The sequence below is a fragment of the Podarcis melisellensis genome (genome assembly GCF_964234715.1).
Source record: "Podarcis melisellensis genome assembly, chromosome: 10".
NCBI classification, from domain to species: domain Eukaryota; kingdom Metazoa; phylum Chordata; class Lepidosauria; order Squamata; family Lacertidae; genus Podarcis; species Podarcis melisellensis.
Window position 1 is genome coordinate 30,447,842 of NC_138542.1, and position 19,897 is coordinate 30,467,738.

Consider the following 19,897-nt stretch of genomic DNA (forward strand, 5'->3'; position numbering starts at 1 on the left):
GTCACCATGCCTAAAAGCCACGTCGTAATGTCGTAGTAGGTCATGGGTAGGCAAACTAAGGCCCAGGGGCCGGATCTGGCCCAATCGCCTTCTAAATCCGGCCCGCAGATGGTCCAGGAATCAGCATGTTTTTACATGAGTAGAATGTGTGCTTTTATTTAAAATGCATCTCTGGGTTATTTGTGGGTCACAGGAATTCGTTCATATTTTCCCCCAAAAAATATGGTTCAGCACCCCACAAGGTCTAAGGGACAGTGGACTGGCCCCCTGCTGAAAAAGTTTGCTGACCCCTGTTGGTGGTAGTTACAAAATAAAGTTGTTATGGTCATCACACTTTTTGTATCTTCATCATTGAGCTGCCCTTTTGAGACCCGATCAGTAGTTAGCATTGAACTGAGATTCCAGTGTTTTGTGTTGTATCTGCCCGTGTTTCAGAACTTTGAAACAGCAGGGACAAGTGCATTAATACACTCCAGCGCTAGGTTTAATTTCAGCACTATTTAAAACATTGGGCAAAAGATTACTGCATTCCAGAGAGTTGGACAAGATGACCTTTGTGGTCCCTTCCAATTGTATTGATTCTACGTATTGCTTGCCTTTCCACAAAACAAGTCCGCAAGCTCATTCCACATGCACACAGATGCTGCCTGCTAAGTTTTCGTCAGGCAGGTGAATTTGCTGAAATCTACGATTGCCTTCGTCGAGAAGGGTAAATAGTTCTGTTCCTGCTCATTTACTGGGAGTTTCTTTCATTTTAATACAACTGGAAATGTTGTTTGGGGATGCCTGTCACTTGCATCCACCTGTATATCTGGCCTTTGCAAAACTTGCTCACAACATCTGCACTTTATGTCCTTCCACCCTGGCCAGCCCCTTCTATTTCTCCTTTAGGCACAATTCCGTTTTGAACTGTGCCCTGCAGTTTTCAAGCTATGGCAACTGCAGGCCTAACTTGCAGGCTTATCTGTATAAGACATTGTTTTGGCAAGAACCCTGGGTTGTTATCTCCTGCCCTTAAGCCTCCAAGGAACTCAGCACGGCATCCGTGAGGCCTCCTTTTTCCTCACAACAGCCCTATGAGGTAGGTTAGGCTGAGAGCATAGGAGCCAACTCATAGGGGCCAAGGTCCCTTCAGAAGAAGAAGAAGAGTTTGGACTTGATATCCCGCTTTTCACTCCCTTTAAGGAGTCTCAAAGCGGCTAACATTCTCCTTTCCCTTCCTCCCCCACAACAAATACTCTGTGAGGTGAGTGGGGCTGAGAGACTTCAGAGAAGTGTGACTAGCCCAAGGTCACCCAGCAGCTGCAAGTGGAGGAGCGGGGAAGCGAACCTGGTTCACCAGATTACGGGTCTAGTGCTCTTAACCACTACACCACAGTGGCTCTCTTCACTCCTCCACCAAAAAAAAATATTTGAGGGGGCTGGGGGGGCACCAGGTGGACAGTGGCGTAGCGTGGGGGTGCAGGGGGGGGCCAGCTGCACCGGGCGCAACATCTGGGGGTTAGGGTTAGGGGGCGCAAATCCATGGGTTAGGGGGCGCAAATTACTTGCCCTGCCCCGGGTGCTGACAACCCACGCTACGCCACTGCAAGTGGATGGGCATTGCCATTCAAATGGTTTGTGTACACCATGTCTTGTGATCGGTTGTGCAAAGGACGAATGGATACAAAAACTTAATATGCAGAAATGGCGAAACTTACCAGAAGAATAAGAAATCAAGATAACAAAACGTTTTGTAAAAGAACGGAAACAGTTTACGTATTGAATATTTACAGATAAATTGTAAACAAACTAAAAACATTGGCAGGAACATTGTAATAACCTGCAGCTTCATAAGAGTACATATTTAAAGAAGATGAATAAATGAAGAAAATTATTTTGGATATGCAGAAGATATTAAAAATAAATGTAAGCAACCACAGAAAGAGGGGGAAGGAAGTCAAGTTTGGAAATGTTAAAATTATGGTGTTACAGCTAAAATCTGGGTGCGGGGCTACTCTGCCACCCAGCTCGTCGGACTAAGTGTCCGCGGGTCCCTGCGGAAGAAAATGAGCTCAACCGGGCACAGGAGCAAACAGAAGATCCACGTTTATTGCGCAACAGGTTCAAGACGAGATTGAACAGCAAGAAAGGGGTGACATGAACTTTTGAAACTCCCTCAATGTCCCAGAATACAGTGCAAAATACATCCCAGTTACATCATGAATATATTAAGGAAAGGTTGGGTTACACAGAGTACATCATGAATACATTAAGGAGAGGTTGGGTTACACCAGATTAACATATGGAGGAGGGAGGGGGGAATATGCAGAGCTGGAGATATACGCAGATAAGCGCTTCCTGAGTGCCGGTGATGGGAAGACAATGGTCCATGTATGCATAGGCTGTCACCTGGCATTGCCCGGAGGAAAGGTTTGGCAGAGTGATTTGACAGGATTAGGGTCTTGACACCTTACTTGAGGGATTATGGAGGACAGGGGAGGGGTGATGGAGTCCTAGAGAAATTGAGCAAATTGGCACGTTGATTTTCTATGGATTTTATAGATTTTAGTCCCTTTTGACATTGACAATTGGAAATAAATTGATATATTGTAGCGAAGAAGAAGGTGAAGAAGACATGCCCCCCCTTCCGTATCAATGGTAAAATCAGTTAAATGTATAAATAATTTAAAAAAAAAAAAAAGATTGGGCAGGGCTGCCCCTACCCCGTTTTTTGAATTGAAGTTGGCTGACGCCAGGATGCACCGCCGAGAGCCAACATTTGTGAAAATGTCTCCGCCTCCCATTGATGCCTTTGGGCCTGTCCTATTTCCATGAAGGCTGCAGCAGGGGCTGGGCGCGCCTTACTCCCGAGTAAACCTGCTTCCTGCCTCGCCCGGCAGCAAGCAGGCAGGCAGGCAAGCAAGCAAGCGCGTGAGCCCCGGGACCTTCCCGCCTCGCCCGGGTCCTTTCGCACGGAGCTGCCCCGCCTCCGAAGCGTCAGGAAGCCGGAAGCAGGCGAGCGGGAGCCGGACGAGGGAGGCTGCTCGGCGGGCCGCGCCGATCGCGAGGAGAGCGGGGCTGCTTCGGCCGGGGGCTGCTTCCTGCGCTCGCCGTCGGAAGGGGCCTGTCGAGGGGACCCAGGTGAGGCGGCGCGGGTGGAGGGGCGCGCGCAGGGAAGAGGGGAAGCCGGCGGGGAACGTGGCTGCCTGGCTTTCGTTTTCGCCCAGGCGAGCGAGTGACGAGGCTCCGGCCAGCCTTTCTGCAGGCCCGACGGCAGCGGGGATTTCCCGGCACTGCCCTGCTCTGGTGCAACCCTCCGGAGAGGGGCGCTTCCAAACAGAGGCGACCCCGCGCAGCGCAGCGCGACCCGGGAGCCGGGTTCGAATCCTGAGCCTTCCCTCGTTGCAGCTGCCCGGCGTCTTTGCTCCTTTGCCTTCTAAACATTTCGCCCTCCGAGCTGCGCAGTCTTCTCGACGTGCCCAGCGAGGAGCGAGGCCCGATGTGTGCATATCTAAAAGATCCAGGAGCCCAAATTTATAATTTGGCAGAATATTTGGACTAGATGATATGTATTTGTATAATTTGGAATATTTAATGTGATTGGATTGGATTGTTAAAATGGAAAATAAAATAATATAAAAGATCCAGGAGCTTCTGTTGGGCATCTAGCCGGCCCTCCTTGACTATTTGGGGACTCAGTGGCACTGCTGCCACCTTCCTCTTGTTCTCCTCCACCCATCACCCCGCTGACGTTTTCTTTAGATGGCAGGTGTCACATTGTAGCTCAATCGGTAGAGCATCAGACTCTTCATCTTAGGGCGGTGGGTTTGAGCCCCACGTTGGGCAAGAATTCTTCCTGCATCGCCGGGGGTTGGGCTAGATGACCCTTGGGACCCCTTCCAGCTCTACAATTCCGTGATTCCTTCCTCCAGCTCTTAACCGAGCACCCTAGATCCTGTCCTCCTGCCCCTCGTGACCTAGCACTTACTTACTAGGGTGTATTCACACAGATACACATTTATAACAGGATTGCTTGTGTGCAGCAGCATTCGCCGTGGATCAATCACCAGAAAGGTTTTCTGCTTCCTGGAATGCAAACATAATATTTGACAGTGGAGATCCCCCTATGGGCTCAACTGTGAGGTGTGTGATTTGCATATTTCTAATTGAAGAGCTTGTGTACAGAGAAGCGGCTTTCTCTGATTGCGCATGGAAGCGGAAGTTTCCTGTTGCCCAAGTGCAATCATAACATTTTGGCAGTAAAGATCATTTATGGGCTCAGCTGTGGAGCATTGGGTGATTTGCAGATCTGTGGCCAGCGTTCCATAGTTCCATGACGGGTTTGTTGCCTTAGATTCAGCTTTCACCCTCTCACAAATAAGCCACTCAATGTTAACTTTTCTTTTGTATATCTTAATGAAATAATCTAGAACCTGGTGTTGCTGCAAGACTCTTAACTCCCATTGTTCCAGATCATTACCTGGCACTGATGATGAGTTGTTGTTGTTGTTGTTGTTGTTTATTCAGCTTGTATACTGGCCTATACTTGCAGGTCTCAGGGTGGTTCACAATGTAAATTCGCAATATAAAATCACAAAACAGCTGGAGTGATGCAGGTTTCACCCCCTTGTGTCAGGGGGGCTGGTGTCAAAGACTTAAAATCCTGTTTTTCCTTACTTGAGAGTAAGCCCCATGTGAATTCACCTGTGGTTCAAAATAAATATGCATATGATTGTGCTGATAGGCTCATTGGGTAGTCATGAGAATTAGCTAATGTTCCATGAAAAGGTAAATATGATGACTTTGCTTCATCAGCTGGCTACAGAATGGGGAAGGAAGAATAAGGCTGCCCATAATGTACATATGTATGTATACATGCATGCATGTTTATGTGAAATTTCTTTCTCATCTTTCCTTCGGGGAGCTCAAGGTAATGCATATTGTGTGCTCACCAAGCCCCATTTTATCTTCCTTGTTGTGGGATAAATGAATGAAAATGAGTTTTATTCTTAAGGAAGGTATGGCGAGGATGGCCATGCCTGCCTTAAGACCGATTCTGTGAACAAAGAGGTTCAAAGGAGCCCCAAGGAGGCCCCCTTTGCAGAACTGTTTATCAGCGTGTTTTACAACCTGAGTTGTAAATATCATACAGATTTATAGTTCAGAGGTGAGCCGAGATAACAAGGAGAAATAGTAGATGATAGTTTAAGCACTAGTACGCATACTCAAATGCTTCATTAATATTATAAAACACACCCCTATTGTAAAAACCTGCTAATTTGAATGGACATAGGATATATGTTATTGTTGGGGATACCTGTTTTAACATGTTCACTTTAGGAGCAGACATGATGTAGGCGGATCGGGAAGCCTGTAAACTGCAATTTCTTAACCAATAGGAATTGTAGTAGGGATACTGAACGGTCTTAGGGTATAAATTATCTGTGATGTGAACTGGAATGTGCAATCCACTCTTTCCAGCAGGAGCTGCTGGAGGGGGGAGTTCTTTGCCCACAGTACTGTCGACCCACAATAAATCTGCTTATGTTTGATCGTGGTGTAGACTCCTTCTTTCAGAGAGAAATTTGAATCCCTCTGGGAAAGATCCCTGGGACAGATTTGTCCAACACTTGTGAGGTAGGCTAGGTTGGTAGATTGCAACTCGTCAGCTGGAAATTTTTTGAAGGAGAAAGTGTGCTTTGAAGGTACATTGTGTATTCAGCGATGGTCTGATACTCTTAACTTCCATACTAAGCTGGATCTATGCTGTCAAGGGGCATGCTTCTGAGCACATCTGCGTAGAATTTCACCATATAGATTGTACAGTTCTTTGCTTTTTTAAAAAATTGATTTTAATTTGTTTTGCTACATCAAACATTAAAACAAACAAAAGAAACATACATAACACATACACACACAAAAATACATAAAAAAGAGAAATAATAATAACGAAAACAAAAGAAAAAAACATCTCCTAACATAAGATACCAACAAATTAACTTACATAATTGTAAAGTTCTTTGTAAGTGGGCAGTAGTATAGTGGTGATTATTTATAGTAACAATACGCTAACCCTTCTATTATGTCAACTTTGATGAAGAAGGAAGTGCATCTTGAAAATCGATAAAATACATTTTAAAAAGGAGGAGGAGGTGTATCATAATGAACCGCAATTGTTCCTAAGCTATTTCAAATTGAAGCCACATAAGAAGGGGGAAAACCCTTTTTGGATTTATAAATCTCTGTAAATGCTTTTTAAAAAAGAAATCTGCAAGCTGCATTGCTAGAGACAGATGGTTGCAAGGACAAGGCCTGCCTGTCTCCAGCAGGAGATTGCATGCAAAGCTTTAGATCAAGAAAGGGCTGAAAAGTCTGTGGCCGCTTTTACAGGAGAATAGAAAGAGCAATCAATCAAAGTTCTACATGTTGCACCTCTTTTCCCTGTTGGAGTTTGGTAAATATATTGCGGCATGCTTGCAGAAAGAAATAGTCTTGTAAAACCTTTGGGCTGAAGCGATAAAGAAAACATAAGATTTATTACTCAGGGTAAATGTTAGCTCACACTTCAACTGACTTGAATTACGTAAATAAACTTGGAGGAGAACCATTAAGCTACCTAAACAGGACAGGTGGGGAGAAGCAAGCCAATCTACCCAAACATGGGTAGATTTTTTAATCTTATCTCAGGGGTCAGCAACCTTTTCCAGCCGTCGGCCGGTCCACTGTCCCTCAGACTGTGGGGGGGGGACACTATATTTTTTGGGGGGGAAATGAACGAATTCCTATGCCCCACAAATAACCCAGAGATGCATTTTAAATAAAAGGACACATTCTACTCATGTAAAACACGCTGATTCCCGGACCATCCACGGGCCAGATTGAGAAGGTGATTGGGCCGCATCTGGCCCCTGGGCCTTAGGTTGCCTACCCCTGACTTATCTCAAGACTTTCAGAGGCAGGCTGGGCTGTGACTGTTCGATTATCAAGCTTCAGCACCAGAACCACTGCCAATTCTCTTGTGTGTTTCTTAATTCAGGGAGAAGGATCCATGTTGGACTTGCCTTGTCCCCATTCTCACTTTTGATAGGTTTCTGCAAGTGTTAAATCTCTATAAGCATCCCAGTCTGCTACTTGACACCTTGCAAGTAATAAGTGTGCCGCTCTTGGCGCATATAAGACAAAATGGGCATAAAGCTGGAAAAGAAAATCAGAAGTGATAGAAATAAAAGGAGCACTAGCATGGAAGGCTAGTTGTGAATATATCACAGAAAATGAATTAAGCTGGTAAGAAAGCAGAAGAAAGGATCAGAATGGAGTTAATATGAATGTAGTCTTGCTTTGAATTTTACATGGGCAGTTACTTTTACAAGCTGATATTGTGAAGCAATATTGTGATAATGTTTTGGATTGTGGATCCCATTGGTAACATAATTTCCATGGTCACTTGTACAGTTGTATCATCTTTTTGCAGACTTTACACTTAAACGTGAACAACTTGACTCATTTTGAAAACAAGTGTAGAAAATGATAAAAATGACTAAATTTGAAAACAAATGTATAAAATGATAAAAATCCTATGGGGACTGAAAACAACGCATAGAGTTCTGTTATTGGCCTCCATTTTATTCTGCATCCATATTCAGAAGTCAGAAATAAACCTTTCAAACTCCATTTCCATTAATAGGTTTGAACTAGAATTACTTCATCCTGTGGTTTCCAGGATTTCAGTGAAAAGGAATTTCTGAAACTATTCAGGCTAATCTTCCTAGGGTACTTCCCTTAGGTTTTGAATAAAACATGAAACTTGTGTCTACTGTCACATGCACTGTGGTAATTAACTCCGGAGTATCTATTTCCCTATTCAGATCAAACAAGAATTGCCCAATCAGGAGCAAAAATGCAAAGCACTTCGAATTATCTCTGGCTTCTCTCGGACATTCTGGGACAAGGAGCTACTGCAAATGTTTTTCGTGGACGACACAAGGTTTGTATAGAGACGGAAGTTCTAGCTGTCTGCTGGAAAGGCTTTTATACGATCTTAAAGTAGTCTCTGTTCTCATTGTAAAATTAAATGGGATGGGTTTTTTCTCTTATGAAATGAATATACAATGAGCAGTGCAAATTATTGGAAATACAGGAGGCATGACTAAGAGGGTCTAATTATAATACCCTTTCCCCATGTAACTGCTTGGCTCATGAAATATAAAATATTTATCATACTGTAGAGTATAAGAAAATCTTACTGGAGATAACTGAAATCACATCCCTTCTTAATCTGAAGGTAAAGTGCTAGTTAGTAATTAGCAAGTTATTCACACTGGAACCTTTAGAAAATGACATTTATTTCCTTTTTTTGTTTGGGTATTGAAGTAACAGTGTTCAATCCAACATGGAATGGATTTTCTTTCCTCCCACTGTAAACCCCTGCACTACCAAGTCTGCTCTGGAAGGGCCCCAAATCCTTCAGATTTTGGGGAATAGGGAAGGGAAATCCCATTCTGCAAGTGGAAATTTTATTCACTCATGTATGGACACCCTTGGATTCAACACATGCATTTTGAAGTTTTCTGTCATCTTTCATAGTTACCAAGTATTTAAAAACAAGCACAACCAAACTTCCTTTCCCCACTTCTCTCTCTTTTTCCCTTCCCACATGCCCCCCCCCAATCTTCTCTGGGTTTTTGCCCAATCCTCCTGAGGAAAGGGGATGCGGGTGGTGCTGTGGGTTAAACCACAAAGCCTACGACTTGCCAATCGGAAGGTCGGCGGTTCAAATCCCCGCGATGGGGTGAGCTCCTGTTGCTCGGCCCCTGCTCCTGCCAACCTAGCAGTTCAAAAGCACGTCAAAGTGCAAGTAGATAAATAGGTATCGCTCCGGCAGGAAGGTAAACGGCGTTTCCGTGTGCTGCTCTGATTCGCCAGAAGCAGCTTAGTCATGCTGGCCACATGACCTGGAAGCTGTACGCCAGCTCCCTTGGCCAATAAAGCGAGATGAGTGTCGCAACCCCAGAGTCGGTCACGACGGGACCTAATAGTCAGGGGTCCCTTTACCTTTACCTAAGGAAAGAGAGCAGATGTTCCATTGTGGCCACAGAAATTGTTCCATGTGTGCATTGAGTTTGTTGGATACAACTCATAGTGTAAACCCCCCCCACACATTATTTTTAAAGCAAACTCACATACATGTTTCTTCAGAAGTAAATCCCACTGTGTTGAGGGTTTTTATTTTATTTTATTCATATGCATAGTATATTTTTATAGTTTTGTAATGAATGCAGGAACAAGGTTTTCATTCCCTAGTCAATTGTGTGAAATGCTTTTTCTTTTTTTTAAAATACTCTCTATTTGTTTTACAGAAAACAGGAGACCTGTATGCCGTAAAAGTGTTCAATAACTTTAGCTTCCTTCGTCCTGTGGATGTTCAGATGAGAGAGTTTGAAGTGTTGAAGAAACTGAATCACAAGAACATTGTCAAATTATTTGCCATAGAAGAAGAGGTATTTTTTTAAAACTCTATTGCTCTGGTAGCCTACTGAGCATTGTTTTATTATTTTATTTCGGGTTGCAGTGATCAGAATGCCTTTTCTTTGATTTGAAGTTCACGGGGACAGTGTATGATTTCTGATACGTTTTTGAACATTTATGAATGTGCCTTAGAACAGGCTGCATTGCATTATTGCATATGATGTATATAATTATGAAACACCTGTTTGATTTTTAATAATGGCCCTGCTTTTTTTAAGAGTCTTCCCTTAACGACTGCATTCAGTACAGAATAGAATTGCTTTCAAATAATGCTTCCACATAATGGTGTGGCAGACACACGTAGATGACTCCATCCTTAAAGCTTTCCTTCTTAGAATTGCTCGTTATTCCTAATATCTGATGGCAATAACTAACATCAATTTCAGAAAAATGTGCATAGTCTCATTTGCTTTCTAAGGGGAATCAAGTATATTCTGGGCAGCCGAAAAGACTGAACTTTTGAGTGGTGGAGAAAAGAATGGACAAAAATCCTTGTTAGCAGTTTTCCATTTCTTTGATTTTTAAAGTTATAAATTACATTGATTTTATTACTGCTCAAGATAAATTTTATTTGCTTTTCTTTCTTAACCCATAGGAAAGGAACTTAGATCTTTCTTCTAGACTAACTGTGGGTCTGGCTAAACTTTTTGGCAGTGAAGCTTTTTTGCTTTCTTTCTGGCACTGGGACTTGTTGCATGTTAACTTGCAAACCTTTCTTGTTTTTCTTTTCTAGACAACCTCTAGACATAAAGTCCTTGTTATGGAATTTTGCCCATGTGGCAGTTTATATACAGTTTTAGAAGAGCCAGCTAATGCCTACGGGTTGCCAGAAGCAGAATTCTTAATTGTATTGAGAGATGTTGGTAGGTGGAAGTTGTTTCCTTATGTACTTTAATGTCACATAATGGGCTTACCGTATTTTTCGCTCTATAAGACGCACTTTCGTCCCGCCTAAAAAGTAAGGGGAAATGTGTGTGCATCTTATGGAGTGAATGCAGGCAGGAGGCTCTGCTCAACGCTCCCTTTAAAGAGCCGCGTGGAGCGTGTGTGCAGCTCTTGGGGGCTTTTCCCCGAGGAGGGAGAAGGGCTGCCTTTCTCCCTCTTTGGGGAAATGCCCCCAAGAGCCGCACACACGCTCTGCGCGCTCTTTAAAGGGAGCGCAGCTCTTGGGGGAGCCTTCCTCCTGCTGCCCGGGAGAGGCTGCGAGCGGCTATCCCATAAGCCAGGACAGCAAGAGGGATTGCCACGCAGCGATCCCTCTTGCTGTTCTGGCTTCTGGGATTCAGAATTTTTTTTTCTTGTTTTCCTCCTCCAAAAAACTAGGTGCGTCTTATGGTCTGGTGCGTCTTATAGAGCGAAAAATACGGTTCTTTGTTTATGGCACTGTCTTCGAATGCTTAGCCTAAGTTGAATGTGTTTGCATGCAGATATGGAACCATAGGATGGATGCAATCTCATTTAAGTTTGGTTTTGATGCATGCAGGCGTACTAAGCTACACAGGGGTAACATTTGCTGTTAAATGTACACATGCCACTCCCATCTATTAGACTGTGGAGTGGATAAGCTAACAGGAGGTGGTCCTTCAAGAGTGCTCACGATTCCTTCCTTTAAGGAAGGCTGGTGTGCCAGTCGCATCCTTCTTGGAGAAAACAGACTGGACCACAGTGACGCATATCTTAGTTACATCACGACTGGGCTACTGCAGTGCACTCTGCATGGTGTTCCTTTAATAATAATAATAATAATAATTTATACCCTGCCCATCTGGCTGGGTTTCCCCAGCCACTCTGTGCGGCTTCCAACAGAATATTAAAATACAATAGTCTATTAAACATTAAAAGCTTCCATAAACAGGGCTGCCTTCAGATGTCTTCTTAAAGTCTGGTAGTTTTTCTCTTTGACATCTGGTGGGAGGGCATTCCACAGGGTGGGTGCCACTACCGAGAAGGTCCTCTGCCTGGTTCCCTGTAACTTGGCTTCTCGCAGCAAGGGAACTGCCAGAAGGCCCTCAGCACTGGACCTCAGTGTCCGGGCAGAACGATGGAGGTGGAGACGCTCCTTCAGGTATCCTGGACTGAGGCCATTTAGGGCTTTAAAGGTCAGCACCAACACTTTGAATTATGCTCGGAAACGTGCTTTTGATCCATGTTTGGAATCTAAAGCTGGTCCAGCTATCAGCATCCTGCTATTCAATTGGTGTAATTGTTTCATTGACTTTTGGTCTGATTCTGTGCCCTATTCAAAGTTGCTGGTTATCACCTTGGAAGCCCTAAGCAGGACTCCTTCCATTCATGCTGTGAAGCTCTCCCTGGAGAGGAGGAGTAGGGTGGTATTCTTTGCTAATTTCTCTTTTCCCCATGTGCCAGCCCGCATGCTGTTCCCGAGCTTTCCCCAACCTTACGGGGCAGATTTCCAATGGACTGCAGGGCAAAGGTGGGAAGGGAATCAGAAGAAATCACTGTCTCCTGCCCTGCTGCTTCTGGGAAGTGAATGCCGAAAGTGGAACTCTGTTCAGTGGAACGCTCCTTTTTATAAATCCAATAAAAATATAACTGTCTTTTAAAATTTACATATATTTCTCTTCATTCCCTGTGCATTTAAGTGGCTGGCATGAACCATCTTCGTGAGAATGGCATAGTGCACCGTGACATCAAGCCAGGCAATATCATGCGAGTTATAGGTGAAGATGGTCAATCTGTTTATAAACTGACAGATTTCGGGGCTGCTAGGGAGCTGGATGATGATGAACAATTTGTTTCCCTCTACGGTACAGAAGAATACTTGGTAAACCTACACACATTTTATTTTTTCTTTGTGTAATCTGTAATCTGTTGATACTTGGGGCAAACATCTTAGGAACAGCCTGCATGGCTGCTAGCAGAATCTGAGTTGTGAATTCATTGATCAGCAACATATTGTGATGAAGATGCGAGTGGGCATCGGAGGAGGGAGGGAACAAAAGAGGGACAGAGGCCAGTTTTGTCCATGGCGCACATTCAAAGGCACATTCAAGGGTAATTTCAACTTTTATTGAATAACAATTGGAAAGTTTGGACACTGTAAGGGTATCAGGGGGTTGCTCGAGAGCAATCAGGCAAATGCCTCCCTGGTCTGTTGTAAAGCCTTGTTATTGGTGCCAAAAAAACCTTCACCATGCAGAGAGAGGGCGGTCCTTAAACCTTCCCCAGCAGAGTAGTTTCTTGACGCCCAGTCTGCGCTTCCCCTCTCTGCATGGAAGCCTACTGCGCAAGGAGGGTGTGGGTAACGGAGGACCTCTCTCCTCCCCGCTTTGCCCAGGCAAGGTGTCCTGGCACCGCCTCGCCTCCTCCGAGCCCTGAAGCTCCTCTTCACTGGAGGTGTGGTTACTCTCCTCTGCTGAGGAAGTGCTGCTTCCCATGATCTTTGGGGGCTCTCTGTAATCCATCCGGCTTTTACCCTCGCGCCCCTGAGTCGATGGCAGTTCCCTGACAGACACGTAGTACATTGTGCCACTTGCTGATGAAGCAGTTTATTCTAATATTGCTTCTCTTCGTCCCTTACTCCTTTAGCATCCTGATATGTACGAACGAGCAGTATTGAGAAAAGAACATCAGAAAAAATACGGGGCAACAGTTGATTTGTGGAGCATAGGGGTGACATTTTACCACGCTGCAACTGGAAGTTTACCCTTTCGACCTTTCGAAGGGCCTCGCAGAAACAAGGAAGTGATGTAGGTAATTTAGAGGAAATGCTTTATCCACAAATTGTGCTATCAAATAAAAATAGAAAACAAATACGTAAGAATTGAGGGAATAAAAATCTTGTGTGGTTTGGGTAAACTCTTGAACACCTAACACTGGCTTTACATGTACTGCCACTTCCTCATTCTTTACCAGCTGTAGTGAATTTGTTAAATTATTGTCAAATTACTTTGTTTTTTTGCAAGCATGTAGAACTGGGTTTTTTTTTATTTTAGTTGTGTTGAGAGCAGATTTGATTTGGCATCTTCATCAAAGCATGAGAACTGTGTTTGGAATATATATGTTAATACCCTGTAGGAAATAACTTGCTAAAAGCCACATGGGCAACGTAGAGAGTGCTCTTATGCTTCAGCCCTCCTTGTCGATTTTCCACAGGCATTTGGTTGGCCACTGTGAGAACAGGATGCTGGACTGAATAGGCCATTGGCCTGATCCAGCAGGCAAGCTCTCCTTAGTTTCTTACCTGGTTTCCAAAGTTGTGGCCATCAATTAAAAGAAGACAACTTAGGGCAGATCCACTTAGTAGCATCCCAAGTGGAAGTAGTTTCTGGCTTGGTGCAGACTGTTACAGAAGAGCCAGGAGGAGACTTTGTAAAACATGGACATAGCACAAGTGTGTCTCCTGAGATCCAACCCATACATTCAGCTTCCAGATGAAAACTTCCAAGAAGTGTCACTCATGGCAGCAACTCACATGGCAACCTTAATATAATTTAAAGCCCTGCAGGATTTTCACATCAGCAGTGCCTGTCATTCAGAATCTGGGAGTGACATTTATGCAGTAGTCATGCCACTGAATTACCATATTTTTTGCTCTATAAGACTCACTTTTTCCCTCCTAAAAGTAAGGGGAAATGTGTGTGCGTCTTATGGAGCAAATGCAGGCTGCACAGCTATCACAGAAGCCAGAACAGCAAGAGGGATCGCTGCGCAGTGATCCCTCTTGCTGTTCTGGCTTCTGGGATTCAGAATATTTTTCTTCTTGTTTTCCTCCTCCAAAAACTAGGTGTGTCTTATGGTCTGGTGCGTCTTGTAGAGCGAAAAATACGGTGCGCATTATCGTGTCTTTTAGTATGAGAGAGAATATGGTGAATCATTAGCCATATCTGCAAATTGAACTGCTTTGAGTTCCAACTCGCTTTAGCAAGTTAGAGAAAGCAAGCCAATGGATTGGAGCCAGAGTTCTGCTTAGAGGAACTCGGCTGAAGGGATGCTCCTGTTGGAGTATGCTTTTCTTGCTGAGTCTTCCTTCCTTATGTACCACCCAATAAGCTGCTCCAAAGGGTTAGAGGGCTCTCTGGAAAAGTGAGGGAGGTGTCATTAGGGACTGCCTGGGGAAGAAGGACCTTGCAAAAATTTATCAGGAAAGACACAAGCTTTCTTCATCCACAATTTTTAATGAAATACTTCTGTTTGTTTTACACAGATACTATACCTCTAGTCCAATAATCATGTATCATTATTATTTAAATGCTAATGTTTGATTGCTGTTTCTAATAACTAATAGTTCTGGTTCTGGAGGCATGTTCTATTCCCCCCCCCCCAAATATGAATTTGTCTCAAATCTTTATACAACATAAGTTACTTCACATTCCTGAGAAAAGATTCTGGAAAACTCTTGTGCGTTGGAAATTTGCCTGTTAACACAGTAATAACTGAGCAGTAATCTGGTCCAAGGTCACAAACAGAAAATTCCTATTAAGATTATGATTAAGCTTTTAAAGAAATTCTTATGTTTTCAAATGACTGCACTTTACCTTTTAATATCCCAAAGGTATAAAATTATAACTGGAAAGCTTTCCGGTGCAATATCTGGAGTACAAAAAGCAGAAAATGGCCCCATTGAATGGAGTCGTGACATGCCTGTTTCCTGCAGTCTTTCAAAGTAAGTTCATCAAATTGCTGACTCACTTAAGTAATTGGATTCTGAGTGTATTTTCTCCCTCTGCTTTCCTTAGCGGATATCAGACGTATTTCACTTCATTTGTGTTGGTATTGGAAACCATTTTTGTACATATAGAACGTTTGCTTTCCCACACATGCTATTTTATTGCCACTGTTTTATTGCCCGAGGTTGTTATTTAGAAAGGTACCATGATCACTGCAGATGGAGAAAAGCAGTGACAAACCTAGACAGCATCTTAAAAAGCAGAGACATCACCTTGCCAACAAAAGTCCGTATAGTAAAAGCTATGGTTTTCCCAGTAGTGATGTATGGAAGTGAGAGCTGGACCATAAAGAAGGCTGATCGCCAAAGAATTGATGCTTTTGAATTATGGTGCTGGAGGAGCCTCTTGAGAGTCCCATGGACTGCAAGAAGATCAAACCTCTCCATTCTTAAGGAAATCAGCCCTGAGTGCTCACTGGAAGGACAGATCCTGAAGCTGAGGCTTCAATACTTTGGCCACCTCATGAGAAGAGAAGACTCCCTGGAAAAGACACTGATGTTGGGAAAGATGGAGGGCACAAGGAGAAGGGGATGACAGAGGACGAGATGGTTGGATAGTGTTCTCGAAGCTTCTAAAATGAGTTTGACCAAACTGCAGGAGGCAGTGGAAGACAGGAGTGCCTGGCGTGCTCTGGTCCATGGGGTAACAAAGAGTCGGACACGACTAAACAACAACAACATTAGAGCTCAGACAAATTGGTGTGGGTGAAACATAGATGTAAAGAAGAAGAGGAGTTTGGATTTTATACCCAGCTTTATCACTACCCTAAGGGGTTTCAAAGAAGATGCTAGCACTGAGCAAGGGGTTTGGACTAGGTCACCTCCAATAACTCTTTCAACTTCATGATCCTGATACCATATCTCTCTTTCATGTTGCTGCTAAGGATGCTAAGAAACAACTTCTTCTTGGAAACCCAAGGTTTTGGGGCTTTTGTGCATTATGCTTCAGTTGTTGATGATATATCACTGCCCCAACTTGGAGCATGGTTAGACTCAATATGTCTGGCAGTAACCATGGTTCATTGCTTGAATCCTGGTTAAGATCCTAACTAGTGAAGCCAAGGTTCTGTTTGTACAGCTGAAGTCTCTTTTCTAGCTTAGGAGCTGGGGAAACAGCTGTAACCATCTATGCCTTGTAAGGTACAGATGAAATGCTTAAATCAGCACAAACTGTGGCTTGCAAACCATAGTTTCACATCCTGGCTTGTGGCCCATCCTCATCCATGGTCCAGCTATTTAGTTGAAACACTTAACCAGGAAAGCAAAATGTATGGTCCAGTAGAGTTTTATTTGGAAGCTAAACCCATGAATTTCAATAGAACTTGCTTTCAAATAAGTGCCCAAAGGTTTGCTGCCTTAGAATTATAGTTTGTTTTCTCATTTGAATCTGCTGGTGGATTTCCTTTTCTGCCTTTGGGTTGTCGCTGCATATTCTGCAGTACATTGCTCCCCCCTATTAAATTACTAGGAGAAATTCCAGAAATGATGTACAGTGGTGCCCCGCAAGACGAATGCCTCGCAAGAAGGGAAACCCGCTAGACGAAAGGGTTTTCCGTTTTGGAGGTGCTTCGCAAAACGAATTTCCTATGGGCTTGCTTCGCAAGACGAAAATGTCTTGTGAGTTCCTGCGAGGTTTTTTCCCTCCCCCCCCCTTTTCCCAAGCCGCTAAGCCGCTTATCAGCTGATCCGCTAAGCCCGCTAAGCCGCTAATAGCACTAAGCCGCTAATGGGCTTGCTTCGCAAGACGAAAAAACCGCAGGACGAAGAGACTCGCGGAACGGATTCTTTTCGTCTTGCGAGGCACCACTGTACCCAAGTGAAGAACATTCTCTTGCAATATAGGTGCAAATGCATTTCATGCATGAATCCTGCAATATAACATAGTGTGATGGGCATGTGTTCATCAAACGTCTCTCTTGTTGCTGCCACCAACTGTCCCACCACTAACAGAAAATAGTTGACACCCTTCGCACTGTACAAAATACTGATTAATTAGATGATCTTTACCTAGCAAGCGTTGAGGAAATATCTTAGTGGGTAATGTCTTCCCTGCTTCATAGAGGATATGAGTAATCATTGGCCAGTCCGATCCTAGGCAAGGCAGCCTAGAGAGTTTTATGCTGTTGGCAGTGCTGTTATACATACACAAAAACCAGCAGATTCAAGAGTGGGCAGAAGGAATGTCGTACTTACTCAGAATTAAAAGCAAATGTGTTTATTTTTCTCTTTTAGGGGTCTGCAAGTACTACTCACACCCGTTCTTGCAAATATTCTTGAAGCAGATCAAGAGAAATGCTGGGGATTTGATCAGTTTTTTGCAGAGACGAGCGATATACTCCACCGAATAATTATTCATGTTTTCTCTCTGCAACAAATGACTGCACACAAAATTTATATTCACATCCATAATAAGTAAGTATTTCAGCATTTTCATATCTTTATTCTTACGTGGCATTTCAAACTTCAGGTTTGAACATTTCAGGTTACCTCTGAATAGAACAGTTTTGCTTATTAACTCTGAATTCTTTCTCCTTTCACTCTGTCTTTATTACTGCATTAGGAGCCATTTTTAAAATGTATTTCTTCTTCTTCTTTTTAAACAGTGCTGCCATGTTTCATGATTTGGTCTACAAACAGACAAAAATAGCTTCAGTTAATCAAGAACTGATATATGAAGGCCGGCGTTTAGTCCTAGAGCCCAGCAGATTGGCACAATCTTTCCCCAGAACCACTGAAGAAAATCCCATAATCGTCGTGAGCAGGGAGCCTGTGAAAATCACAGGATTACTCTATGACGAAAGTATGATGGAGTCTCTTGTTTTTCTCTTCTCTTTTTTAATGGCCGACTTATTTGAACTGAATTGTTATTACTTGATTCTATTATTATTATTTTAAACACGTTACTTTGTTGGATCCTGTTTTGAACATCAGCCCCCTATGTGACCAGATAAGTTACTTTTTAAAAACTGTGAGCAAGTAATTGGTTTGCTATCTTGGAAAATCATGTGAGGAAGGGTGGAATGGAAATTGTAAGAAATAAAGCAATCCTAATCATAATTTTTCTTTTATATTCTGAATTTGTTTGAGTACTATTTGCTTATTTTTTTAAAAATACTTCTGTTCTAGTTCTGCTTCCAAAGGTCCATCAACGTTATGACTTAGATACTGATGCAAGCATGGCAAAAGTGAGTATCTCTTCATAATTGTGTCATGGGACCATTTCCTAGAAGGGAAATACATGCATTACTACTGAACTTGGATATGGCAGAACACCCGATAAGCCCCTGTTCTACATGGAGTCTCCCCTTCAGCCCAAATATTCTATCCCAACTTTAATATACAGTATCCTGCCTACCAGGTAGTATCTTGAGTTCCTTGTCCCAGCACAATATCCCAAAATCTCTATAAAGTGTATGTGCTCCTTTTGCACTTCACAGATGTCTAGGAAGTCCAAACTGTACAACTAAAGTTTAGAAACCTCGAACTTTAATTCTGTCTTGGTGATAAGTTTGTTACTCAGTATTCCCACCTGCCTCAACGTACAACCTTTTCATGATTTAGCTTCCTAAAAATATGCTTCTTTTACTCCTACAGATTTTATCGCAGTCTGTTTGCTTGTGACAAACTGTAGTGTATGCTGCTCACACCTTTCTTTGGTCTTCCAGGCGGTTACAGGAGTTGTTTGTTACGCCTGCAGAGTTGCCCATGCTTTACTGCTGTACCAGGAACTGATGCGGAAGGGAATCAGATGGTTAATGTGAGTGGCGCTGTGATTTGCTTGTTGGGGCAGAGTGAATCATTTCTCTGGCACTTACTGACTCCGGATATTCCAAGTGCCACTTACAAAGGTGGAAAGCCCCAGGGAGATCTCTGCCCAACAACTGCCATGCACACCCAGCTATAGACAAACCTAAGTTACTGTATTTTTCGCCCTGTAGGACGCAGTTTTTCCCCTCCAAAAATGAAGGGGAAATGTGTGTGCGTCCTATGGGGCGAATGCAGGCTTTCGCTGAAGCCTGGAGAGCGAGAGGGGTCGGTGCGCACTGACCCCCCCCCCTCTCCAGGCTTCAGGAAGCTATCAGCAAGCCTGGGGAGCCCGCGGGAGTTCCCACAGGGCTCCCTAGGCTGCGGATAGCAGCCTGACGCCCGGAGTGCGGGGTGCGCTGAAGCACTTCGGGAAGATATCTTTTTCTCCTCTAAAAACTACGGTGGGTGCGTTTTTAAAAGCTCGGGCTTCCCCCGCAGCTGGGGGGGGGAAATACATTTTTTTTCTTTATCCCCCCCCAAATTAGGTGTGTCCTATTGGCCGGTGCGACCTATAGGGCGAAAAATACAGTATATTAGAATTACCGTATTTTTTGCTCCATAAAACAGACCTAGTTTTTATAGGAGGAAAGGTGGTTGAGCTTACATTGCAATGGGAAAAAAATCCTGTTTTTATGGGGTTCAACTCACAGTTCTCTAGCTTCTTTAGGAAAGGAAAGGGAGCCGTTTCTACAGTTTCCAGACAGATAATCTAATCAGCCAGTCACATGTCGCTGGGGAAACAAACATCCTGCAGAACATTCAACAATGGAGTCCTGGGCCAGGGGGCAGGGCCAGAAAGGGAACCAGCGATCGACCACACATTCACTCCATAAGACGCACAGACATTCCCCCTTATTTTTAAGGAGGGAAAAAATGCGTCTTATGGAGCGAAAA

General features: G+C 43.6%; 1 protein-coding gene across 1 annotated transcript in view; it reads left to right on the top strand.

Annotated features, from left to right (window-relative positions):
• The first annotated feature begins 2,967 nt into the window (after nucleotides 1-2,967).
• TBK1 (TANK binding kinase 1) overlaps nucleotides 2,968-19,897 on the top strand; it is a 30,093-nt gene continuing 13,163 nt past the window's right edge. Inside the window, exons 1-11 of the mRNA XM_081928025.1 lie at nucleotides 2,968-3,123; nucleotides 7,848-7,966; nucleotides 9,339-9,479; nucleotides 10,241-10,370; nucleotides 12,111-12,292; nucleotides 13,057-13,217; nucleotides 15,023-15,133; nucleotides 17,429-17,608; nucleotides 17,800-17,996; nucleotides 18,323-18,381; nucleotides 18,862-18,953. Of these exons, the coding sequence (XP_081784151.1) occupies nucleotides 7,880-7,966; nucleotides 9,339-9,479; nucleotides 10,241-10,370; nucleotides 12,111-12,292; nucleotides 13,057-13,217; nucleotides 15,023-15,133; nucleotides 17,429-17,608; nucleotides 17,800-17,996; nucleotides 18,323-18,381; nucleotides 18,862-18,953 (1,340 nt within the window). The 5' untranslated portion in view covers nucleotides 2,968-3,123; nucleotides 7,848-7,879. The remainder of the gene's footprint in view (nucleotides 3,124-7,847; nucleotides 7,967-9,338; nucleotides 9,480-10,240; nucleotides 10,371-12,110; nucleotides 12,293-13,056; nucleotides 13,218-15,022; nucleotides 15,134-17,428; nucleotides 17,609-17,799; nucleotides 17,997-18,322; nucleotides 18,382-18,861; nucleotides 18,954-19,897) is intronic.